This window comes from Phodopus roborovskii, unplaced genomic scaffold (assembly GCF_943737965.1).
Source record: "Phodopus roborovskii unplaced genomic scaffold, PHOROB, whole genome shotgun sequence".
NCBI classification, from domain to species: Eukaryota; Metazoa; Chordata; class Mammalia; order Rodentia; family Cricetidae; genus Phodopus; species Phodopus roborovskii.
Genome location: NW_026126469.1, coordinates 1,693,300 through 1,720,000, shown reverse-complemented (window position 1 = coordinate 1,720,000; position 26,701 = coordinate 1,693,300). Strand labels below are relative to the sequence as shown.

The 26,701-nt window shown below is 40.7% G+C and overlaps 1 protein-coding gene across 1 annotated transcript in view; it reads right to left on the bottom strand.

Annotated features, from left to right (window-relative positions):
- Pkp2 (plakophilin 2) overlaps positions 1 to 25,327 on the bottom strand; it is a 69,378-nt gene extending 44,051 nt beyond the window's left edge. Inside the window, exons 1-4 of the mRNA XM_051190996.1 lie at positions 24,814 to 25,327; positions 13,261 to 13,373; positions 12,387 to 12,958; positions 8,608 to 8,743 (exon numbers count right to left, since the gene is read on the bottom strand). Coding sequence (XP_051046953.1) covers positions 8,608 to 8,743; positions 12,387 to 12,958; positions 13,261 to 13,373; positions 24,814 to 25,315 — 1,323 coding nt within the window. The 5' untranslated portion in view covers positions 25,316 to 25,327. The remainder of the gene's footprint in view (positions 1 to 8,607; positions 8,744 to 12,386; positions 12,959 to 13,260; positions 13,374 to 24,813) is intronic.
- Positions 25,328 to 26,701: the final 1,374 nt, after the last annotated feature.

Sequence of the window (26,701 nt, the reverse complement as noted above, 5' to 3'; positions counted from 1 at the left end):
AATAATAAACTGGTCATTAAAGAAATCAATCAAGAAGGGAATTTTATAAAGTCCTAGAGCTGAATGAAAACACAACACATATACAATGTATGGTGGTTTGAATGAGAGTGGCTCCAATAGACTCATCTATTGAATACTTGGTCTCCCATTGGTGGAACTGTTGGAAAGGATTAGGAAGTATGGCCTTGTTGGAGGAGGTGTGTCACAGGGAGTGGTGGGGGGCTTTGTAGATGAAGATGCAAGCTCTCAGTTACTGCTCCAGGACTATGATGGTCTGCCTGGCTGCTGCCATGATGCCAGCCATGACGGTCGTGAACTCACCCTCTGAAAATGCAGTTCCTAATAAACTCTTCCTTCTGTAAGTTGCTTTGGTCACAGTGTTTTGTCACAGAAATAGAAAAATATCTATGACAGAAGTTGGTACCAAGAAACAGGCTATTGCTGTAACAAGCCCGACTAGACTGATCTTTGGGGAACATGGAAGATATAGGAATTGTAAACTAAGAAAGTTGTTGAACTCCAAATGGTACTTAATGGACCACTCTAGTAGAAACTTGGAAGACAGTAGTACTGAGAGCAAAGTGGACTACTAAGGCCATGCTCTGGGGGCTTCAGAGGGGGAAATATTAGCACATGAACTAGTGCCCATTGTTGTTTCAGCAAATAATGTGGCTGCCTTTTGCTGTTCTCCCAAGAGTCTACATCAGGATCGAAATGTACGACTAATTTTATTGGTTGAAGAAATTACAAGACCAGCTAGTACTGATCCTGTTGCCTGGCTATTAGTGATCCTTTCTATTCAGGGCTTCAAAGACAGGAGCAAGAAGGCTTCACTTTCCTTTCCTCCTCTAAATATAATAATCTCCTAGCTTCATTCCCAGCTCTATGCAGAACACATGCTGCAACCTCATCTTCTTCTTTGACCCCATCTCCAGAAGATCACACAGAATTCTCCTACAGCCTTCCATACTACCCCATCCCTTTGTCTCAGACATCAACTCCTTTAGGCATTCCCTGGGATCCACTGGCTATGCCAACCAGGGAAGCAGGTAAACAATCCTCACTCCCTCCTTCCCTCCAAATCCAGTCCCCCAGCCTCATTCCCCCATCTGTTGAAGACCATCTGCTGTGACATCTCCTCCCTCTTTCATTACTGTTCCAAGGGGACTATTCAGATCTGGAGGTATACCCTGCTTTCTTCCCCCCGTGGCCCCTTCACCTCTATCCCATCCACATTTCTGTCTACTCCCAATACCTAGAAATGCATTCAACCTGAAACCCACAGTGGCCACACATATTAGAATCCCAGAAGTGTTCCCTACCTGGCATTCCATAGCCATTACATTCTCCTAAGAATAAGAAAGGGCAACAGAAACCAAAGAACAAAACATTCACCCAACAAAGACAAGACTAGGTATCATCACCAAGAATTACAATCTTCCCAAACACATATACCTAGACTCCAGCATAAAGACACAATAAATAGCCAAAACAAAATGTCTCCACTAGAGCACAGCAACTGTACAACAGTAAGCTCCAAGAAATGCAGTATCAGTGAAACACAAGATAAGGACTTCAAAAGAGCCTTCATTAATATGTTAGATGTCCTTAAAGAAGTTTTTAATAAATCCACTAATGAAAACACAAACATTGGAATGAAGTGAAGAAACTAGTTCAAGACTTACAAGTGGAAATAGACTAACTAAAGAAAAACCAAACAGAGAAAGATGGAAATGAAAAACTTAGAAACTCAGACAGGAACCTCAGAGGCAAGCCTTACCAACAGAATACAAGAGATAGAACAGAGAATCTCAGGCACTGAAGACAAGAAAAAATGGATACTGATGGGAGATGTCCATCTGTATGTATGCTTGTTTTGGTTGATGAATAAAGCATTGTTTGGCTAGTAGCCAGGCAGGAAAGCTACCAGAGAAGGAGAATTCTGGGAATTGTAGGCAGATAGGAGTCATGTGAGCCCAGGAAGAGAGGACACAAGTCAGGCATTCACCAGTAAGATAAGACCATGTAGAAATATATAAATTAGTAGTCATGGGTTAATAATTAACAGAGCTAGCCAATAAGAAGCTCAAGCCACCAGCCAAAAGTTTCATAATGAATACAGTGTCCACTTGGGGCAAGGCAACTGCAGAACCAGGTGGGAAATCCCATAACAGGATACCTCAGTCAAAGAAAATGTTAAATATATAAAACTCCTGCACAAAACATCTGAGAAATTTGGGATACAATGAACAGACCAAATCTACAAATAATAGAAATAGAGGAAGGAAAGACTTACAGATCAAAATCATAGAAAATATTTTCAACAAAATCACAGAAGAAATTTCCCTAACCCAAAGAAAGGTACAAGAAGCATACACAACACCAAATAGATTAAACCAGAAAAGAAATTCCCTATGGCATATAATAATTAAAACACTAAATGTAGAGAACAAAGAAAGAATATTAAAAGCTGAAAGGGGAAAAGATCAGGTAATATAAAAAGGCAGACCTATTAGAACAAAACTTTTCAATGGAGACTAAAACCAGGAAGTCCTGGTCGTATCATCCACAAAGTCTAAAAGACCACAGACTGAAAGATTGATTCTTTCAATACAATAGATGGAGAAAGAAAGCTATTTTTTTGATAAACAGAAATTCAAGTAGTATCTATCTGTAAACCCAGCTGTACAGAAGGCACTATAAGGAAAAAATCAACCTGAAGAGGTTAACCGCACTGAAGAAAATACAAGGAATAAATTATATCAGACAAGAAAATTAAAAGACTGGGGGAAAAGCTCAACACCACAACAATGAAATAATGGATATCAACAAACTGTTCATTGATAAGTATCAATATCAATAGTCTAAACTCTCCCCAAGAAAAACCCAGACTAATAGAATGGATTTGAAAACAGAATCCATCCTTCTGCTACAACCAAGAAGCACACCTTAACATCAAGAATAGACATCACCTCACAGTAAAAGGATGGAAAAAGATACTCCAAGCAAATGGACTTAAGAAGCAAGCTGGAATAGGCATTTTAATATCTAACAAAAAAGACTCCAAACCACAACTAGTCAGAAGAGATAGGGAAGGACAATACAAACTCATCAAAAGAAAAATCCACTGTAATGAGTTTTCTCTGTACCACCAGCTCCCAAATAGCTTAGGCTTGTCCTACTAGCTCTTCTAATTGAAATTAACCCATTTATATAAGTCTACATTCTGTGGAGTGGCTCATTACTTCATCTCTCCATACTACTCATGATGCTTCCTCTGAGTCTGGCTGGTGACTCCACCTTTCTTTTTCCCAGAGTCTCATTTGTACTTCCTGCCTAGCTATCAGACATTCAGCTTTTTATTACATCGATCACAGCAATATATTTTCACACAGAGTACAAATATTCCACAACAATCCACCAATATGACATTGCAATTCTTAACATCTTTGCCTCAATCACAGGGGCACCCAAGTTCATAAAACAAACATCACTAAAGTTTATATCACACATTTAACCCTCATACATTGATAGTGGGAGAGTTCAATACCTCACTCTCTCAAACAGACAGGTCATCCAGAAAAAAATCTTAACAGGGAAATGCTGGAGCTAGCTGACATTATAAATCAAATGGACCTAATAAATATTTATAGAACATTTCATCCAAACCAAAAGAATATACCTTTTTCTCAGTATCTCATGGAATTTTCTCTAAAACTGACCACACACTCAGACACAAAGCAAATGAGAAAATAAATAAATAAGAAACAAGGAAATTGAAATAACACCCTGCATCAAATTTGACCAGCACAGATTAAAGTTGAATATCAACAACAGAAATATTATAAACCCATTGAAACTGAACACCTCAATGCTGAAAGAAAAGTGGGTCAAGGTAGAAATTAAGAAAGAAATTAAAACCTTTTTTAGAATTGAATGAAAATCAATAGACAACATACTCAAACATATGGGATAAAATAAAAGCAGTTTAAAGAGGAATGTTCAATAGTACTAAGTGCCTACATAAAAATGAGAGGCCTCACATCAGTAAGTTAACAGTATACAAGAAAACTCTAGAAATAAAACACAAAGGGAGTGGGAGGCAAGAAATAAACTCAGGAGGGCTGGAATCAATAAAATAGGAAAAAATAAATAAACAAAATGCAAAGGATCAATGAAACAAAAGGTTGGTTCTTTGAGAAAATCAATTAAGATTGACAAACCCTAGCCAATCTCCAAATGAACAAAGTTAGAGACAAAACAGCTAGGCACAACAGCACACAGGGAGGAAATCCAGACATACTTTAAAAGCCTGTACTCCTATTAGGAAAATCAAGTAGAAATGCTATTTTCTGGATAGATCCCACTTACCAAAGTTAAACCAAGATTAGATAAGCAATTTAAACTGATCTATATCTCCTAGTGAAATAGAAGCAGTAACTAAAATTTTCCCAACCAAATTATTCCACAGAATACAAATATACAATGAATTCTACAAAATTTTATAGAATAGACATCACCTAATTCATTTTATGAGTTCACAGTTACTCTTGATTCCTCAACCACAAAAAAAAAAAACCAAAAAAAAAAAAAAAAAAAAAAAACGAAAGATAATTACAGACCAATTTTCCTAATGAACATGGGTGCAAATATTCTCAATAAAATACTTGCAAACTGAATGTAAGAACACATCAAAAAGATCATAAATTGATAGGTGTAACCCATGATATAAACACACTTAAAGATAAAAACTGTATGATTATCTCATTAGGAGCAGAAAAGGCATAACAAATTCAACATTCCTTCATGATAAAAATCCTGGACAGATTAGGGATACAAGGGACATATCTAAACATAATAAAGGCAATTTATAATAAGCCCATAGTCAACATCAACCGAAATAGAGAGAAACTTGAAGAATTTATACAAAAATCAGGAACAAGGCAAAACTGTGTACTTCCTCCATAGCTTGTCAATATAGTACATGAAGTCCTAGCTAGTGCAATAAAACAACTGAAAAAGTAGGTGATATAAAGTAAAAATGAAGAAGTCAGAGTATCTTTATTTGAAGATGATAATAGTATGAAAAAGGGACCCTAGAAATTCTACTGGGAAACTCCTATAGCTGATAAACACTTTCAGCAAAGTAGTGAGATAGAAAACTAACATACAAAAATCAGAGGTCTTCTGATATAAAAATAACAAACATACTGAGAAAGAAGTCAGGGGAACATCACCTTTCATAATAACTTCAAAAATCTAAAATATCTTGGGGGTAATTATAACCAAGCAAGAAAAGTCTTATATGATATTTTAAGACATTGAAGAAATTGAAAAGATGCCAGAAAGCGGAAAGCTCTCCCATGCTCATGAACCAGTAGACTTAATAAAGTCAATAGATTACCCTGACAAAAGCAATGTACAGATTCATTGAAATCCCTATCAAAATCCCAACACAATTTTTCAAAGAACTTAAAAGAACAATTTTCAGTTTCACATAATAACACAAAAAGCCCAGGATAGCTAAAACAATCCTAAATGAAAGAACTTATGGAATTATCACTACCCCAATCTCAAATTTTACTACAGAGCTACAGTAATAAAAACAGCATGGTCCCAGAAAAAAAAAAAATCTGATGAACTCAATTGAATAGAAGACCCAGAAATAAGTTCATATACCTATGAATACCTGATTTCTGATAAAGTAGCCCAAAAAAGATACCATTTTCAAAAATTAGTGCTGGTCAAACTGGAAGGATGCATATAGAAGAATCCAAATACATAAATACTTGATCAAAGACCTTAACTTAAAGACCAGATACACTGAATTGGACAGAAGAGAAATAGGAGAACAGCCTTGAACTCATTAGCATAGGAAAGGACTTTCTGAACAGAACACCATTAGTGCAAGCACTAAGAACAATTAACAAATGAGAACTCATGAAACTGAAAAGCTTTTGTAAGGTCAAGGCACTGTCATTTGAACAAATGACAGGCTACAGAATGGGAAAAGATTTATATTAACTATATATTGTATTGAGTCTTTCTTTGTCCTGCCAGCCAGCTCCCAAATAATGATATGGTGATTTATTAATTATGAAAGCTCAGCCTATAGCTTAGGCTTGTATTCCTAACTAGCACTAATGACTTAAATTAACCCATTTTTATTAATCTACATTTTACCATGTAGACTTTTACCTTTCATTCTGTATGTCTGTTGTCTTGTTGGCATCTCCTTTGGGCCTCTATTATATCCTCCTACTTCTTTTCTCTGCCTGTAAGTTCTACATATACCTCCTGCCTTGCTATTGACCATTCAGCTCTTCATTAAACCAATCATAGCAATGCATCTTCACACAACGTACAAACATCCCACAACAATACATAGAAGGCTAATACCTAAAATACATAAAACTTTAAAAAGTGGACATGAAGGAAACAACCCAATTAAAAGATGTGGTACAGATCTACTAAACACTGAATTCCCAAAAAAGGAAATCAAATGTCTGAGAAGCATTTGAAAAAATGGTCAGTATCCTTAGTCACCAGGAAATCCAAATCAAAACTGCTTTTGAGATTTCATCTTATACCTGTCAGAATGGCTAAGATCAATGACATAAATAATAGTTCATGCTGGTGAGGAGATGGAGTAAGGGGAACGCTCCTCCTTTGCTGTTGAGAGTGCAAATTTGCACAACCACTATGGAAATCAATGTGGCAATTTCTCAGGAAGGTGGAAATAGATCTACCTCAAGATCCAGCTATACCACTGTTGGACACATACCCAAAGGGTGTGTCATCTTGCCACAGAGATACTTGCTCAGCTATGCTCACTGCTTCTCTATTCATAATAGCCAGAAATGAGAAACAACCTGTTAACAGATGAATGGACTTCATTTAAAAATAGACATCATGAGGCTGGGTGGTGGCACATGCCCATAATTCCAGGACACAGGAGGCAGAAGCAGGAGGATCTCTGTGAGTTTGAAGCCAGCTTGGTCTATAGAGGACAGCTAGGACTACAAAACTACAAAAAGAAATCCTGTCTCAAAAAAAAAAAAAAAAAAAAAAAAAAAAATCATGAAATTTGCAGGTAAATAGGAGTTAGAGAAAAAGTCATCCTATATGAGGTAACCCAGACTTAGAAAGATAAATATGGTATGTATTCACTTATATATGGGTGTTAGCTCTTAATTCTTCAATAAGAAGGCTATAATCCCTATAACCATAGAGATTAAGTATAGAGTAAGGGCCTAAGGGGAAGGATGGATCTCCCTAGGAGTGGAAAATAGAATAGATATGGATGGATGCGGGTTGGTGGGTACTACAGCAGGAGGATCAAATAGGGAGGGAGAGAGGAGAGAACTCTGGGGAAAGCTAAAACTAAGGGTCATTTGAGAAGTCGTATGGAAACCTATCACAGGAGAAGCTTTCTAAAATATATACATAGAAAGTCAATCTAAATGAAATTACCAAATAACAGGAAGACAGAACTCCACCTGGACATCTCTCATCACCACATGAAGCTTCCAGTGCCAACATGGGTTACATCTCATTGTATTGTCTTAGAATTACTATTGCTGCAATGAAGCCTCATTACTAAAGGTAAGTTGGGGAAGAAAGGGTTTGTTTCACTTACAGTTCCATATAACAGCTCAAAGGCAGTGAGAGCAAAAACACAAGCAGGACAGGAATGGAGCTGATGCAGAGGCCATAGAAGAGTATTGCTTACAGGTTTGCTTCTCGCGGCTTCCTTATAGAATTCAGGACCATCAGCCCAGGGGTGGCACCACCACCCACAATGGGCTGGGCCCTCCTCTATCAATCACTAATTAAGAAAATGTTCTACAGGCTTGTCTATAACCTGATCTTATGAAGGCATTTTCTCAGTGGAGGTTCCCTTCTTTCAAGTTAACATAAAACTATCCAGCACAGTGGCTACCCATGGGAACCCTCAAATAACCCTCAAAAAAATTGTCATGCATAATTGTTATTCTCCATAAATTGACAGTAAGACAATACCTACATAACTCAATAAACATGGAGAAGTGAGAGTACCTTCACCCTTACTGACTAAACTTTATGATACTAGAAGGTACTGTGCACACTATCAGAGGAGAAAGGTAAACCCCAACCTGCTATAAACCCTGTGATCTACAATATATATGATATGACAGTGGCACAAAGCTTGTGGAAGTAACCAACCAAAATCTGATTTGATTCAAGGCCAAGAACTTGCTATTCCATAGGTCAGGGACTTGGGAGAAGATAAAAAAAAAAAAAAAACCATGAAATTACTGTTCTGCTAAAGGAATAATGACTTTCTACTATACTCATAGATCACTGAAGCTTAAGATCTCTTAAATTCACTGTGTAGGCAATACTGAGCTTGAGTTGCTGAACTTATCTTCACCCTGAGTGCTACGATTACAGGTATGTGTCAAGCACTCCTGGCTTCTACAGTGTTGGGCTTTGTGTATACAAGGAAGCCCGGTATCAGTCTTTAGTAAAAAGGCTTTGAAGTTTTCATTAAGTACTGGTTGTGGAGTTCAGGGTCAACACACCACTGACAGTGCTGGATTTTACATGAGCATAGAGGACACTCACCGTTTTCCGTGCTTCAGACTTTTGGAAGCTCTCATGCTGTATAAAAGTAGCTGCGGCAGAAATCCTGGACAGTGCTATGTGGTCTGCATCAAGCATATTCACAGCTTTCTCTAAGGTCATCTCCATGTCTGCATTCCTAGGCAAACAGTCACAAATTTGGTGAGAATGCAAACCATGCCCTCCTGATTGTCCAGAAGTGACTTAACTAGTATAAGAAACACCTACTACATCTGCATTCTAGATTTTCTTTAGCCTAAGAAACATCAGCACTGGAAGTCAAAAGCTATCAGGAGCTAGTGGCAGAATTTCCCTACTTTCCTTTAGACTGGTCTCTGGGGATTTGTAGAAGAGAGTAGCAATGCACACTGAAAAAAAGAATTGCAACTCTCAAAGATAATTAGGTATAGTAAAATAATTATACAAAAAAATGACCTAAAAACTCCCAATACAATCATTTAAATACAATTTAAAGGAAATCTGTTCACAGGAATTAAAAATTATCCCTACTTGGGGAATTTCACAACTATAGTAGAAACATACCCACTACCACTGACCAAACAAACAAAATCAAAACTATTGGATAGATTTTCTCAGAGTTGCTCAGAATCTGCTATTTCACCTGAAAATACAACAGAAGCCAGGAAAACACTTTAGTTTCAGTAAAATAAGTCACACTGCTGTAGCAAATGCAGGAAAAGGAATGCTTACCATGGCTTTCTAGACAGTCCTTATCACTTCAATTCCATTTTGCTTGATGAACAGTTTGTCCTTTATCAATTGCAAGTGATGAAATCACATGCAGTTGGACACAAACAGGACATGACTTGTGAAACAGTAACCCCCAACTGATTCATAGAGTAACACTTTCCTCAATTTTAATTTCTGCTGTGAAGGTGACTAAGTAGGATAGCCTAATATGGACATGGTTACTTCTAATTCATTCCAAATAATACAAACACTGAACACATCTTAGGAGTTTGTTTTCTAACATCTGCTAGCTTATAAGTTCAGTGTGGATATTCTCTATCAAAATGGCTAATTACTATATGCACATGTAAGAAGTGAATATATGTAGCACTATGAGTAGTGTCCCTGTGTGGTGGTGAGTATGCAGAGGTGAGGATCTAAAAAGCAATATAATATATTTTCTGTAATACACAAGTTCAGAATACGCCACCTCAGAACATGGAGCTCTGGCTATTGTTTATGTTGAGCTGAAAGGCACTTCATGAATATAAAGGTATTTAAAGAAAAGTAGAACACTGCTGGCCTCTATACTGAGACCCATATAATGATCTCATATTTGAAAATATACTTCAGGAGACAATTGTAATTAGTTTTTAAAAAGTGGGGGCAGAGAGCTAGGGTTCAGCCTGGCATGCACAAAGCCCTGTGTTCAGTTCCCATCACTGAGTGGTAGCACAAACCTATAATCCCAGGACTTGGGAGGTAGAGACAGAAGGATCAGAAGTTCAAGGCCAGTATGGGGAAAAGATAACAGTTCTTGAGGCCCACAGAAATATGACTTTATGGATGTGGCTGGAGATATAGGTCAGAAAAGACAGTTGTTCCCTGATTCCTGTCTTCTAAACAAGGAACTAAAAAAGTGAGCCTTTCAACTTCTTTAATTATGATTCTCACTGTAGATCAGCTTCCATAGCAACACACACACACACACACACACACTCACACACCTACTCACTCACACATACACATTCTCTCACACACACCAAGATAGAAAGAAACAATAAATATAAACACACAATGCAACTGGTTAGAATAGGAGTCATTGTTCTAGTAATTTTCTGTGTGTGGAATGCCCCCTTACATTCCTGCCACATGGTTTGCCCTAGTCTGGCTCTCCTGATGTAAGCAGATGACTACATCTCTGAAGCCCTCAGGCTCCTGCAAGTGTCAAAAGAAGGGGAAATCACCTGGCTGCCCTGAGTGTGGTAAGCATGCTGCTGTGGAAACACAACTCACTCTGACTGGCGCAAAGGTCAGAGACAGACACTGCTGAGAGCATGTTGGCAAGAGTCTAAGCCAACAAAGTGTGTATGAAGGCAAGTGGAATGCAAGGGGATGAGACATGGGAATCCTCAGCAGCCCTAACTGATGTCTGCATGGCATGCTCAATGTGAATAAAAGTAGTGACAGTGAAGATGGCAAGCAACTAATTATTTTTCATAAACTGTTAATTAAAATAGGAAATAAAAGTATAAATAAGAAAAACAAACTCTTTGAAGTACAGAGTATGTCACCAGATCCTATGCCCTTACTATGTTGGAGTGAAGAGCATTTGGAAACAGCAGGTAAGGAGTCAAGGACCTCCCTGTTATACTTAAATCAGGCCATAAAACTTCCCAGGAGAAAGATACCCTGGCCGAGGAGGAGATATTCTTATCACGGGAGACTAGGGACTAGTCAGAAACACACATACAAAGGATTGAAAAAACACTTATCTTCTGTTAGCTTTCCGAGGATGGCTCCTAGACTCTGCTCCTCAGCCCACTGCAGCTATTCAAAGCCTCTTCCTCTTGCTATACAGGTTGTTATTCTTGGTTAAAAAGGCATATAAACACTGGGTCCTTTGGGACCTATTTTCCTTTCTATGTTAAAAATGAGGATATATGATTTGCTGTTGTTAAAATAATGATTATAATAAACATGATGTGGAGGATATCAGTGTGGCCTATTCCAACTCTCACAAACTTGCCTGGTGACCTGCTGGAGATCCACTCTCTCCTTGTCTCCCTTCCCTGGGCCAGGGTGCGCTGCTCTGCATTTTCTCTGTAGGCATAGAGCTGTTGCTACAACATACCCTGGGATTTTCTCTGCCCCTCTCTCAGATGCTTACCCAAATCATTCAGTTTCTCCCTCTGTGGGGCTTCATAGCTGTGCAGGGAACACTGGAAGAGTCTAAGATTTGTTTGTTGAATTACTCAACTCTAAGAAGTATAGAAATCCCATTTTTAGAAAACTCCATATAAATTTTTCACTTGGTGATTTTTATAAAACATTTCTCATTAGTCTGTTTTGGACAGGTGATGAGTGTTTCCTCTACCCCCCAAGACCGTTTCCAGCTGTATCAGCCACTACCAGTCTTCTGGAAAGACAAACTCATAGTTTAGGACTGTGCATCAAAATGTAAATATACAGCTGTATTTAGATATTCCATTGGAATGTTCCACATACATGCAAAAATACTTGGTGGGCATAAAAAGTAGAGTCTGGAAACAGTGTCTGTTGGGATGAAATGAAACAGTGGAATAAGGATATAGGACTCCTCGGGCAGGTGTGGGGCCAGTGTCTTGGAATTGAGTAGGAGCCCATCCTATCAGCACAAAGGACCGTGCCATTGGGTTTTTTTTGTTTGTTTGTTTGTTTGTTTGTTTTTGTTTTGTTGTTTTTTGTTTTTCCCTAGTTAGAAGAATGCCTCTGGCTTCCTCTTTTTCCCAGGGGAAGCAAAATTTTCCCTTCAGAAATCAAACAGTTAACTCCTAGTCTTTAAAACTTGAGAATCTCAGGAAGAAATTATTCTTTGAAATATAATTAGATATCCTATTAAAATTACACTGTCCATTAAAACAATATTCTGACACAACCATGGCTAGTGACTGCAGAATTTCAGCAACAAAAGATGCTGAAAAGTAATTATTTCATCTCACTCTTCTTTAACGATACATTTTTACAGTGTCCCTTGTGGACTTCTTAGGGTGCTGAACACAGGAGGATGAATCGGATATTAGCAAAAAACTAAGGGATAAACTAAGGCTCACCCGAGCTGGGCGTCAGTGAAGGCACTCCTTTCCCTGTGTGCATCCCTGCTGCCCAAGGCCGCCTGGCCCGCTGTGGGGAGAATCCTCCCTGGGTCCCTTAGGGTGCTGCGAACTGAGCTTCTTCGGGGCCAGGAGGAACGGGCCGCTCTGATTTGCATACACTGAGGCCTAACCTGGCTCAGGCACACAGACTCCTCCAGCAGGCTTCCTGCACTATGGCTGGTGCCTGGAGGGTGGGTGGGCATTGTGGGGTTGAGTGGACCATTGTCAAAGACAGTGTCGCTGAGTGACCCGCATGCTGGTGGCCTACGGACTGTGCCCGTCTGGCGAAGGCCCAGAATCTCTGAACGTGCATAGCGTGGCAGGGTCAGGCGCCCACCGGGCACCCCGTGGCTCCGCCAGGCAAACTGGTATTCGCTGTGCATATAGCGAGCCCTGTCTGGGCTGCTATCTGGGGAAATCTCAAGTCTCCTCAGAGGCTGCCTCCAAGATCTCTCTTCCACTGACTTCTGGGAACTGTACTGCGCTGTCCCTCTCCCCCAGTGACTTCCGTAAGTGGCAGTCATGCCAGCCTGTAGGAGAGAAATAAAATTTAAATGAAGTATAATGGCTGATTTGGGGATTACAATCTAGCATGCTGATTTCTTTGAATAAGATGGAAGTCAGTCCCTTTGGGTTGTTTTGAATCATATTTATTTGTATTAGGATTTAACACTACTTAAACTTCTAAATTTTAAAATCCCAGTTTTCCATAATGTTCATACAACTTTTCTCAAAAACTGGGAAATGAGACCACTTTAGAAGATAACCCCGCCCCAGTATTGAAATGGTTTTCCTGAAAATCTGATCACAGAGTTGTTCTCTGATGTCCCACCTTTGGCATGTTATAGTCCCTACTGACAGGTGACCGCCTTCCAACAAAGTCATTATCAACCAAGTGCAGCTTGTAGACATACTCAGGGACACTGCTGGTTCGGCGAAGGTTCCCTGAAATCAAGAAAACATTAAAATAATTTAGAATATGTACCACTCAACAATTATTGAATGCACAACAAGCATTTCAGTTATATATAAGTGTTTTAAAATACTGGTTGAAATTTGTCATTTGGAAATGACAAATGATCAAAGGTTATCAAAACATTTACTGAGTATTTCCAAATATCAGGAAGTGCATGCTTGTAATACTGAAGTCCTGATCTCTCTCTCTCTCTGTCTCTCTCTCTCTCTCTCTGAGTTGGAGACAGCCTGAGTAGAAAATCAAGCAAATTATAAAAACCAAACAAACAAACAAAAACCCCAAACAAAACAAGAAAACCATGAAAAACACAAAACCAGTATAGGTGAGAGGGTTTTATAAAAATCCAACACTGTTGCAATGCTGACAAATTCTGTGACTTTCTGACTGGCTCAGGTATTGGGTTTCTCAGGTCAGAGGTTAAGTTCTGCTCCCAGGGTAGGAGCTCAGGAATTTCTTGCTTCTCAGAAGGCACAGACAACAAATCCATTCAGGTGCTACTAGATAAGGGAGCCTATATAAACAAGGCAGTGGGATTAGTATAGTCAAATTGAACAAGTACCAGCCAGTCTTAGGCCAGGTTAAGGTGTTGGCAAGGTGACTAGGTAGTTAAGAAACTAACATCTCTTTTATAATGACTGTGCCTGTGAAATCAGAACACTAGCCAGCTATCCCACAAACACTGCAGGGGAAACCCAGACTCTGTGCTCAGAGATGCATGTCTCATACAATCTTGAGTTACTCATCCCTGAGGAATGTGGGGTGAAGACAGTACTGTGTCCCTCTTCTCTCTCTTTAACCTCTTCCTAACATCTGTTTTATAATCTCTTAAAGAAAAAGAAAAGACTTCTAAAACCTAGGTATGGTGATATATTATTTATGATTTATTAAAGCTTGTCTGAGGATTCAGAAAGCAACACCAGTCTCAAGCTATAGAGATCAGGCAGTGGTGATACACACCTTTAGCTAGGTGGTGGTGGTACACACCTTTAATCTCAGGACTCAGGATTAAGAGGCAGACGGATTTCTTAGATCAAGATGACACTGACTACAAGAAATTGATCCAGTCTTAAAATAAATAGCTCACACAAAGGTGATCTCAGAACTTGGGATCACACACCTTTAATCCCAGCACTAGGAAGCTGGAGACAGGAGGATATGGTTGGGCAGGGAAAGGAATAAAAGGAATAAGGGACAGGAACTGAGAGTCTTTTGTCTCAGGATTCCTGGAGACAGCAGTGGCATTTCAGCTGGGTAGAGGTTAGATCTAGCGGCTTGGCTGCTTTGCTTCTCTGATCTTCAGCAACCCCAATAGCTATATCTGGGTCTATTATTTATTGTGCTACACCTAAGTAATGTCCTTTTCTTTTTTCTTTTTGTCATGATGCATTCTTTTACATACGTGAGGAAGGCGCTCAGCTGTCCTAAGACTTGAATGTCTCAAGAGAAATACTGACCACAGAACACCTGCAATCCCTTTCAACGTGATAGAAATGAACACACAAACAAAGTGTTTAAATGTTACAATTTCATGAGACTAATAACTATCCACAAGGACTCAGAGGAGAATGAAAGTTGTTACCAGAAAGCTAAACAGTCTGAATCCATTTGAATTATGTGCATGCCTCTGTTTCCTGATACTAAACATTTTCTCTAGTTCCTGATGGGTTGCATCTTCAGGCTTGTAACTATGGTTTTCAAGACAGTGAAGTATTGGTTAGCCAAAAATCCTGATTCTAGGAAGCCTGCATTTTCCATGAGGCCTGGCAGGGGCCATGCAGCAAGATAGAGGACAGGGTGAGCAGCTTCTAGCTCAGGAATTCACTGAAACCTCTTGCCAGTGAATAAGCAACAACTCTAGCCAATTAGCAACTTGTAAAAGCCATTCTCTTTTCCCAGTTATCATCTCAGAGTTCCCTGGGAATCCCATCAGAAACTATTTTCAGGGAAAGGATATGTACTAACGCTCTTGTGCAGCCCTGGGCCTTCTGGCTTTATCAAATTCTATCCAAAGACTCTGGAGCCACCCACTTACACCAGCTATAAAAAGAGAAAAGGGGTGGGGTGGGCAAAAGGCTTCTTAGTAACTTTTGAAGATAATAACTTCAGAGAGCCACCAAAATGGCATGGATGGCTAATGACTCTCCCTTGCAGAGCCTGTACCCATGCTTGGGTATGTCTTGCTTCCCATCTCTATGCTTAGGCATACATTACTTCTATCTGAGCACCTTGCTTTCTCTCCTAACCCAAATTCTCGGGCCAGTATTGACCACCCTTCTTTAATTAAAATCTCTAACTTTATTTCACATGTACTTTGTCTGAATTTATATTTTGGGTTCAAGCCACAAACGCTAGTTTGGGTTGTATCAAGTTCCCTAAATGATTAAGGGAATTTCCCTGGCTGCCGAGGGAGACTGTGTGTGGAGCACTTCTCTTACTGATGACACAGTAACTCCTTAATTTTTAGCTTCTAGGACAGAATGCCTAAAATCTGGACTGAGAATGAGGGAAAGGAATTTCGTCAAGTTAGGAGCAGTCTTAAGAGCTCAACTCTCAAGGGTCTGGCTCATCCTAGGCTAGCCAATTTTTTCTCAACTTTGCACTGCTACCTTTTCCCTCACTCCCTGGTCCAGTTCACACTGCAGATTACTAGGAGACAGGTGCAAAGGTCCTGCTGGCCTAGAGCTGGAGACTATCAATATAGATGCAAGGTAACACAAAGGGCTTTCAGCCTTAAGGGTCTGAGGGAGGTATAATGGAGAAAGCTTATATTTCTTCTGTCTCCAAAGAAACAGAAACTTACTACAAAGGCTATGACTGGTAAATAATTACTAATTAGCTGATGGAGAAGAAACCAGATGTTCTATTGCTATCATCATAGACAGACACCATGACCCAGACAGCTTATAGAAGACAGCATTTAATTGGAGGCTTGGTTACATTTCAGATAGTGAGCCCATGATCATCATGGTGGGAAGCCTGGTGGAGTAGCTGAGAGCTCACATCCATAAGCTGGAGTCAGAGAGAAGGGGGATTTTCAAATCTTCAAAGCCCACCTCCAATGACACTCCTCCTCCAATGACACTCCTCCTAATCCTTCCCTAAACACTGCCTCAAAACAGCACCAAATATATATGACAAAACTACAGTACATTACTTTCATCTTATTTGATTGCTGCCCAATGTCATCACTATTTCTGCCACCCCTACCGTCTGAAGTAGTTTTCTCTGGTGATTTTTGGAACCACAGCTGTGAGAATTCATTTCGGATCTTAGCTGATGTTTATGGCTGTATTTTTCTTAAAATTCCACACAGAGATGGTATGATACCAGGCATGATGGCATGTGTCTGTAGGCTGAATTCAGAGAACTGAGTTCAGAATTTATAGTTCACTCTGGCTCATCAAGAAACTCTTACTTCAAAAGAAAATAATAATCATTGTTGAGATATTAGTTTGAAGACGAAAGTAACCTTCAATGAACAGTTCCTGAATTGCCCTTAGGAAAGTAAGTGTTGTATATGGTAGGGCATGCCTGTAGTCCCAGCACTTGTAGGTAGAGACAAAGACAGGCAAGCCTGTGAGTCTGAGGCCAGTCTGTCTATACAGAGTGAGTTCCTGACCAGCTATCATAAAAGACTGAAAACAAAAACATAATCAATTCTTTTTTAATTGCAGAGCTGGTTGCATCCCTGTGGCAATGTCCCAACAGTTCCAGTTGCTCAGGACGTACAGCAAGAGTGTCTCTTCCAGCTCAGGGGTTGGAGGCTAGACTGTGTAAAATGGCAAGAGTCCATTGAAACTTCCAGATCAGAAAACAAACAATTATGATTCTTCAAGATGATTTTTAAAATCAGGAATCTCAAGCCATTTTATCTCTTAGCTTTTCACCTGGCTAGGGCCAACATGTTCTTTCCTTACTGAGTCCAACTGCTCTTCCTTTTTAAAATATTCCTCATATGCCAAACACATTTCTATAGAAAATTTGCATGTTTATCTTTTGCTAAAACTTTGTATGATTCACAATTATCAAATTCTTTAACTAGCACTCAAAATATCCATCTCTAATGCACAGTAGAAGAGAGAAATGTGAAGGTCACATACAAAGTGACACAACTGAACTGAGTTAATGAGGCAAAGAGAAAAGAGAGAGGGAGGAGGGAGGAGAGGAGGGGGGAAATAACGAGATAACTGTGTGTGTTTGGTGAGAATGAGGTGGTGGTGACAGGAGTGAAGAGTGAGAAGTTACAGGCTTCACATCACAGAGAACTTGGAATGCCATGCGAAACAGAGATTCTTCTCCAGAGATAATAGCTGAAATCCAAAGGCATTTAAGAAACAACCAAAGAGAATTTAAGAGTCTTTACTTGGTAGCTGATTGGGAAATAGTGAGACCGGATTAGAACAGTCAGGCTCCTTATCTCAAAGTGGACTTTTCCTCCTTCACATAAAGAATTATATCTCATACTACACTTCTAGAACAGTCCTGCAGCAGCACGTGACAAGTTAAATGTTCATTAGTTATTCTGCTCAGACATCCAAAATAGCCTACCTACACAACTAAGTCAGCGCATACTCTTGCAGGCTGACCTCTCTTCTGGGCATCACCACAGTGAAGTCAAAAATGGGAGGTCAGTGGGATGGCAAGAACCCAAACATCATCACCCCTCCTCTATTTCTGGGTATGTGATGAAGAAGGAAAACTGCTCTTTACAAAAATGGAGAGGAGTCTTCCTGAGTTATCAGAAAAACTGGTAACTCCAGTTTTTTGTTTTGTTTTGTTTTTGTCTATATTTGGATAACATACTTATTATTTTCTTATTTGTATGACTTGTACATTAACCTGTGGTCTTTCAGTACTCTACAATGAATTCATTTAACTTATCAAGAAAAATGTTCATTAGTTTCTATCCTTCAATTTAAAAAATGGCAATCTGGAGGCTAGAGAGGTGGCTCAGTGGTTGAGCAAGGGCTGCTCTTCCAAAGGACCCTGGTTCAATTTCCAGCATCCACATGGAAGCTTACAACTGTCTGTAACTCCAGTTTCAGGGGATCTGACATCTTCACAGAGTCACACATACAGGCAAACACCAAAGCACATAAAATAAAAATAAATCTTAACCAAAAAAAAAAAAAAAAAGAGCAATGGCAATCTGGGGCTGAAGTGGTGCAGCACTGGCTGTTCTTCCAGGGGACCCAAGTTTAATTACCAGCAGCCACATGGTAGTTAACAACATTCTTTAACTTCTGTCACAGAGAATCTGATATCCCCTTCTGGCCTCCATCGGCACTGCATCCATCCACATGGTGCAGACTTTCATGCAGGCAAAACATCCATACACATAAAACAAATATTTTAAAAATCTTACAAGATTCAGTAAGCTGGTGTGATACTCAGTCCACAACGCATGTAATGAACATGTGTGAGATTTAGGACTCAAGGAAGTAATCAGTACGCTTCTAATGTGCAATGCATTTTCTTTGAAATTCTAGAAATAATGAAAGTATAGAATTTGGTAATAATTACTAGGGCCAACTAACGTTATATTTAAAGCTATACTGCAGTAGTATGTGCATTCCTTTGATGGTAATGGTGTAGTGTGATTTTACATGTACAGACTGTTTCTAAACATTCTTATTAAGGCCTACACACTGTCAACCAGATCGCTAAACACTCAAATTTGTACTTTCCAGTCCCATATCCAATATATGAAAGGCAGTAGTTTTTGTGTTTTGTTTTGTTTTTTAATGTTTCTATTATAAAAGGACCTTATACACTGCTTACCCTTACTTTAGTTAAAGGCAAGGGGCAATTCTGATACAAAAATTTAAAATTCTCTTAAAGAGGGAGGAGTGATGAGCAAAGGGATAAATATCATACTGGGAAAACCCACAGAAAGAGCTGACCTGAGCAAGTGGGAGCTCACTGACTCCAGACTGACTGACAGCTGGGGAACCAGCATAGGACTGAATCAGGCCCCCTGAACGTGGGTGTTAGTTGAGGGGCTTGGGCAGTCTATGGGGTTACTGGCAATGGAACCAGTATTTATCTCTAGTGCATGAACTGGTGTTTTGGAGTCCATTCCCTATAGAGGGATACTCTTTCAGCCTAAATACAGGGGGGAGGGCCTAGGTCCTGCCCCAAATGATGTGACAGACTTTTATGATCCCCTATGGGAAGACTCACCCTCTCTGAGGAGTGGATGGAGGTGAAATGGATGGGGGGAGTGGGAAGATGGGAGGGAGAGGGAACTGGGACTGCTATGTAAAATAAGATGGCTTTTAATTTAAATAAAAAAATAATAAAAAGTTCACTTAATTTATGGTCTATGTCTAATCTTGCTGATGTTATTTAGTGTTTCCTTCCCAAGAAGAATATGGGAGTCATGAGAAAATACATTTGGATATATGCACAAAATAGAGTTCTACATTTATTTCAGAATTAGATATTTTGAAGGTTACCTGAACAGGAACAAAACACTCTCACTGTAGCTCACATTAGTCATGTCTGGGGCTTGGGCCACATTATTTGTTATTAAGTTCCATATCAACATTAATGTTGAATCATTTGAAGAAATAATAAGCATTATTGTAATATATGAGAAAAAAGTATTAAAGTTGGTATCTGTGGTAGTTTGAATAGGAACAGCCCCCATAGACTTGTATGTTTCGGTTCTTAGTCCATAAGGAGTGGCACTATTAGGAGGTGTGACCTTGTTGCACGAAGTATGTCACTGTAGAGATGGGCTTTGAGGTCTCATATGCTCATAGTATGGCACACAGTTGCTTCTGATGTCTGAGGATCAAGATATAGAACTCTCATCTCCTTTTCCAGCACTATGCCTGCTGCCATGTTCTGCCACGATGATAATGAGCTAAACATCTGAACTGTAAGCAGGACCCAATTAATGTTTTCCAGTTGCCATGAAGCCAAACAGTGGTGGTGCATGCCTTTAATCCTAGCACTCTAGTAAACAGATGCTGGCAGATCACTGTGAGTTCAATGCCAGCCTGGTCTACAGAGCAACTGCCAGGACAGTCTCCAAAAGCTATACAAAGGAGAAGAAGGAAAAAACAAAACAAAACACAAAAATGAGTTGCCATGGTCATGGTGCCTCTTCACAGTAACAGAAACCCTAACTAAGACAAAAGGAAAGTGTAAGAGGAGGCAAGAAGCCACAGATAATGGGAATAATCAGTTGTAGGGAGTGGCTTCAGTTCCCATGTCTGCAGTGCAGCCAGCATTTTGATGGCAGCAAGTGCTTTCCTTTAAGGGAATTCCTGCTCTTAAGAGCAGTGCATTGTCATAATCAGATTCTGTGGCCCGGTCTTTGTGGATTCGTAGTCTACTCATTCAGAGCAGACTTTCCACTCTCCAACTCAGTGTTTTACTCACAAATGACTGCTCTTCCCATTTCTTCTAACCACCATTTGCTGCTATTCTATTTTACTTGACAGAGTATAAGAAGTTTGCAAAAACAGAAAACCCTCACATAATTTTTTTTTTCTGTACCAACTCCGATAGAAGTGAATGCAAAAGTGTCCTATACCACATTCAGAACACTGTGACAACTACCCCGCTATAGCTTTCCCTGGTCCTGTTTCCTTCTACCTAGTAAGTGACTAATCCTCACTCTCCAGAATGACTCATCCCTTTAGCAAAGGATTCTTACAGTGCAAAGCTTTATGCTATTTTACTTATTATTCACAGATAGTTTACCATTGATTTTACATTAAAATTGAATTTCTAGTCAAAAAAAATCATGAAAAGCTTTTGTTTCCCTCTCTGGAAGAGCAAGTCTATTACTGGCAACTATCTATGACAGTTATGAAATAATTTCTCTTTGTAACAGCTCCAGTTAACTGCCTTTGTTTTAGGAACATGGTTATGCTATCAGCTACACTTGCCTTGAGCTCACAGCAATCTCTCTGCCTCAACCTTCTGAGTGCTGGGATTATGGGCATGAGCCACCACACTTGGTTTTTGTTAACAGCACTGTTTGACACCCAGCATGGATTTGTATTCCTTTCTCCAGAGCCCATGCTAATCACCAATATTGAAAGTGGCTTCACCAGGAAATCCTGTACATAGACAGGATGGCTGACATTTTTTATGGTAGATTTTCAAAGACCTTGTAAAATGAATTGGAATAATGTTCACTATGTTATAAGCATTGCATACCACAATTTAAAATAGAAGTCTTTTCTATTGAGGCACTCTAGAGAGAATGACAATATAAAAAGTAAAATAGTATTTTACAGTATACTAAATTTCTCTTTGACAATCTTAAATGTTTCTATTCTGACTTTTTAAGATTTTAAAATTTGTACAATATATGGATATTTTATAACACCGCCACAGACCTTTGAACCTAACTCCACCTAAGAGATAAAACTGACTTTTAAAATATCCAGGAGTTTAAAATGATACCAAAAGCCAAGTGGTTTACAGTGAAAAACCACTTGTAAGAAAGAGACAGAGGGTTGAAGAGCCTTACAAGTTATTAACCACAAATCTGCTACATTTATCTCATCTCTTTGGGCAGACTATCTGCTGCCTCATTCTTTCTGGTATGTCAACAATTCAGAATTCCTCTGGGACTGGAACTAAGCGGTAAGATTAGAGTCACTTTTCCTACATCAGCCCTGTTTCAGCCAGGGCTTGTGCTTCAGCACTAGGGACAGGATGCAGTATAAGGAAGATATAAAAGTAGTGCAGCCACCCAGAGTCCCAAACAAACCTTTTCAAAGTGCTTAATTAGGTGACATGAGAATCACCTCAAGTTGCTGCTCACAGCACATGGGTGCAGGCTTCCTTTCAAAGTGGGGTCCACTACCAAACCTGTGCCTGGGGGTGTTTATTTTTTAGTTGGGAGAGCCACTCATCTGAGCAGAAGCACCATGGTTGCCTATTGTTCACCATAACCAGCTCTATGAAATACTCATGTGTACCTCTCCCAGATTGACACACCTCCAGCTACCTCCCATGCACAATCCTAATCAATTTTTAAGATTTAAAAATCACAGTTTATCCTGGCGGTGGTATTGAACACCATTATTTAGTCCCAGCACTTGGGAGACAGAGGCAGGTGGATTTCAGTGAGTTCAAGGCCAGCCTGGTCTACAGAGGTAGTTCCAGGACAGCCAGGACCATTACACAGAGAAACCCTGTCTCAAACCAAAAGGAAAAAAAAAAAAAAAAAAATTCCCAGTTTCAGTGTGTGTGTGTGGGGGGGGGGGGAGGCTAATATCACAGTTCTTCCAAAGAGATTTTCAAAACTATCTTCAGCCAGAAGTTAACACTCACACTCCAAAACGCCCTTGCTATTCTCTGGGTCTGCTTATTGCTTTTGATTCAGGGCTGCATTTTGGAGGATTTAAACTTATCACATAGCACACCAGAAGTGTATTTAATTCAGTACCTGAACAATTCCCTGCAAAATAAACATATTCAGTGGTGGCTGAATTCACCACACAGCTCCTGTATTACTTTGTAAAGGAGAGGCCAGTCATTTGTCTCTTTCCTCCTACCCTCCGCTCTATACTGACCCCTCTATTTGTTTACTAGGTGATATCTGCTTGCTCTTGTGAGCTAGCCACTCTCTCAGGATAAAATGCACCATGTTCCCTAAACAGAGGCTGCTTCCGTTCAGTTTAGCATTGGGCACAAGGACATTCAGACTACAGGGTGCAATGGCACGAGTAGCCAAATACTGGCCTCAGCATCCTGAAATCTTCAGCCAGACTCCTAACCCTAAATTTTGGCTCTTCTCCCGAGAGACCAAGGCAGTTCTTTCTTAGGTAAACCTTCCCATCCTCTCAGAACTTCCTCAGTTTTATTTAGAGGAAAATGGGAAAGAGTGACAAGGAACCTTGGGACCCAAATAATCTCATTTTGTGTTAGTAATCAAAATACTTAATGCCATAACTAATGACCAGTTTAAAACTCCAGGTTTTGATGTTTATACCAACTCTACCACTTTCTATCTGGAATCCTAGGGTCATTTATTTGCTTAGTTCCTTTATCTCCAAGCTTGGACCTCCAGAAAACTCTAGTGGTGTGATCCTAGGACACTAAAAGCAGAGTCAGGAAATTTGAGACTGCATCTCAAAATAAGAAGAAGAATTAGAAAGGGAAGAAAAAAGAACAACAACAACAAAACAAAAAAAAAAACCTACTTCATTTAAAACATATAAAATGCAAACCACATAGCTTAATTAGGAACACTATAGGCAGTTACATGAGCTCACAATCATTAAACATCTCTTTACTTTTCAAGTATGCAAACATCAACTGCCTTAACCTTTAGACAAACTGAAAAGAGTAGAGCCACCCAGACTCTGTTGTTTGAAATCCACAAGCTGGCATGTGAGCATTATAGCATTATAATTCCTAATGGGAACCACATTTGCCAGAGCTTGTGATGGTCTTTCTGATCAACCTCACTTCTGCCAACTAATCTTTACTGGGGGAGGGGCAGAGAGGGAGAGGGGGGAAAGAGGAAAGGGAAGAGGGGGAGTAGGGAGAGAGGGGGGTAGGAGGAGAGGGAGATAGGAAGAGAGAAAAAGGGGGAAGAGGGAGTGACAGAAGGGGAGAGAGGAAGAGAGAAAGAGGGACAGAGAGAGGAAGGGAGGGGGAAAGAAGGTGGAGAGAGGGAGGGAGATAGGGAGAGGGGGAGAGGAGATGAGGGGGAGAGGGGGAGAGAGGGAGAGAGGGAAGGAGGGGAGAGAGAGAGAGAGAGAGAGAGAGAGAGAGAGAGAGAGAGAGAGAGAGAGAGAGAGAGTACTCTTGCCCCCTCGCCGGTGCCGATGTGGGTGTGTGGGTGTGAGGTAGGCAGGTGTGGCTGCCTTCGGTCAGGCCAAAGTCTCCTTCCTTCTAATCCTCCGCAGGGTGTTGAGGTTGCTCCCAGGCCCAAAGTCGACTAGCCCGATTTGGTCATGTCCCAGACCAAACACTAAGTGGAGCGCTACCAAGTACCTGGGCCAGATAGCCCTACCTCAATTTAGAGGATGTAAGTACCAGCCACAAGGGCTTTCAGGGTTTCTTTCTAAAAATATTTAATAGAGAGTCATGAACTCTGAAACATCCAAATAAAAGCCCAAAGCACTGTCTTACAGAAGAACAACCACGCACACCGAAAGCCTGCATAAATTTCCAAGGGCTTTTGGAATCCGAGGGCACAGAAACGGGAGCGGGCGGCGAAGGGTGAAATGCACTGAACTCATTAGCAGACAAGTGCGTGATTAATAAACGAGTAAGGTAGACCTGAACCATAGGTTGAGGAGTTGAGCGGCCAGCTAGGAGGCGCGGCGGGTCCTGAAAGGGAAGGTGAGCAACATGTGGGCGGGCAGGTGACACCGGTCGCAGCGCCGAAAGCCACAAGGCGCGCGCCGCGGATGGGGCTCAACTCACCGCTGACCACAGAGCTCCTACCCCGGCGGGCCAGGGTCTGCTGCACCTGCTCCTGGATCCGCTGGCTCCGGGCCGCCTTGTCGCCGCGGCCGCCACTGCCCGCCAGCCTCAGCCTGGCTTCGGAGGGCAGGGCCAGGCTGGAGCTGTCCAGGTGTCCTAGGATCTGCTGGCCCAGCACCGTCCGGATGTAGCCACACTCGGCCAGTGAGCCCGGGACCGCCATCGCGTCGGCGAGGTGACCAGCCAGCGACTGCCAGAACCTGCCGGCAGAGCCACAGTGGCGTGGAGACCCGTCGCATGTCCCGCCCCGCCCCGCCCAGCCAGGACCCAGGCCCGCTGGGGACAGGGGCGTGGCTCCCGCAAAGCAGGCGCACTCAGCCCGGGGCAAGCACGTCCTCTGAGGCCCCACGTACACAGCGCTCGCCTCGCGAAGGATTGTGGGAGGAACTGCCCTTAGGACAGGTGCAGCTGGGAACTTGGCTTTGTGAAGTGAGTAGCACATCTAGTTAATTAGGCTCAGCCACACTGTTTTCAAAAGTTCACTGACGATGAAAGGTGTACGAAATAAAAGTCTTTTTTTAATCTTTAGTCTAGCTTCAGTACGACGAGTTTGTCACACAGATGGAGTACCAGAAACATGTTTTTCCTCAGGGAAAGCCTCTGCTTGCTCTTGCAAATACACAAATTGTACCCAGTGTGCTCTTGTCCACCCACTTCCTTCTTAAGGAACATGCCCACACAGAGAAACTCCAATAAGAGGCTCAGAGAAAAGATGACTTTTAATATGTTTTTTAATAGCTCTCCTAACGTTGAGTAAGTCCTCTTTATGACAAGCTCTTTGTAAGGGAAGCCATAGAAGAGGCCTCTGACTTTAAATCTTCCACAACTTAAGTTTATCATGCTATTAATTATGCTTCAAATGCAATATAGTAGTGAGAACTACATGCAACAGAAGGGTCCTTGACCTTAAAGTTAACAACTGACGCCACCCTACATATACTAGTATTTAGACTTGAAGAAGAAAAGAAAACCATCTGTGTTTGGCATTGAGCTAGGTCTTTCTTTGATTGCTTGGGTTTGTGCTTTTGTTGGAAAGCTAGAGAACAGTCTCTCTCCTCTCCAGGTTCCTAACCGTACAATTAGTGTACAGCATCAAGGGAGTGAAGAAGGAATGAGAGATTAGTATTTCTTTCTCAACAGGCCTCGTAGTCGGAAGTCATGCAGAAGGCACTGAGTAAGTGGGAGCTGTGAGGGCAGCATGTCTTGGAAGCAACTGGGCAGGTCTTTAGGTAAATTACACCTGTAAAGCTCAGCTTGCCCATCTTGGAGTAAATGTGCAGTCATGATGCTGAGGTTTTACCAAAAACTAAGAAGAACAAGAATGAGCTTGAACGTTATGAAGGTGAAGTTACAACAGCAAATCCTATCGCTGTCTCTTTTAAACCCACCCCTCTTCCTCTCCTCTCTCCTACCTCCTTCTGAATCTTCCAGGTCTGTTGCTCTAAAACATAACTACTTCTGCGGGGCCAGCACGCCCATGCCCTGGCTTTTGTACCTGGAGCACTGTGACCTACAAGGCAGAAGTTCTGCCTTCCCCAGTAGGGGGCTGGCAAGCAATTTCTCTCACTCATCTTAGGAAGTATAACTTCACTTTCCTGTTTCCTCCCATACCATTTTTTAAAGTGCTGTTCTAAATTTTTGCAATCAAATTATGTACTTCCCTGTATATGAGGACATCTTTCTTGGTGATTGGATGACTTGATAAGAGAAAGGCAATTAGAAATATAGCTTATGAGTGAAGGATATAGCATCCACGGTTAGCTTAACCTTTGCCAAGTGCTATGCTGTAATTTCAGATCTCAATTCTCCTGCCAGAAAATAGGAACAA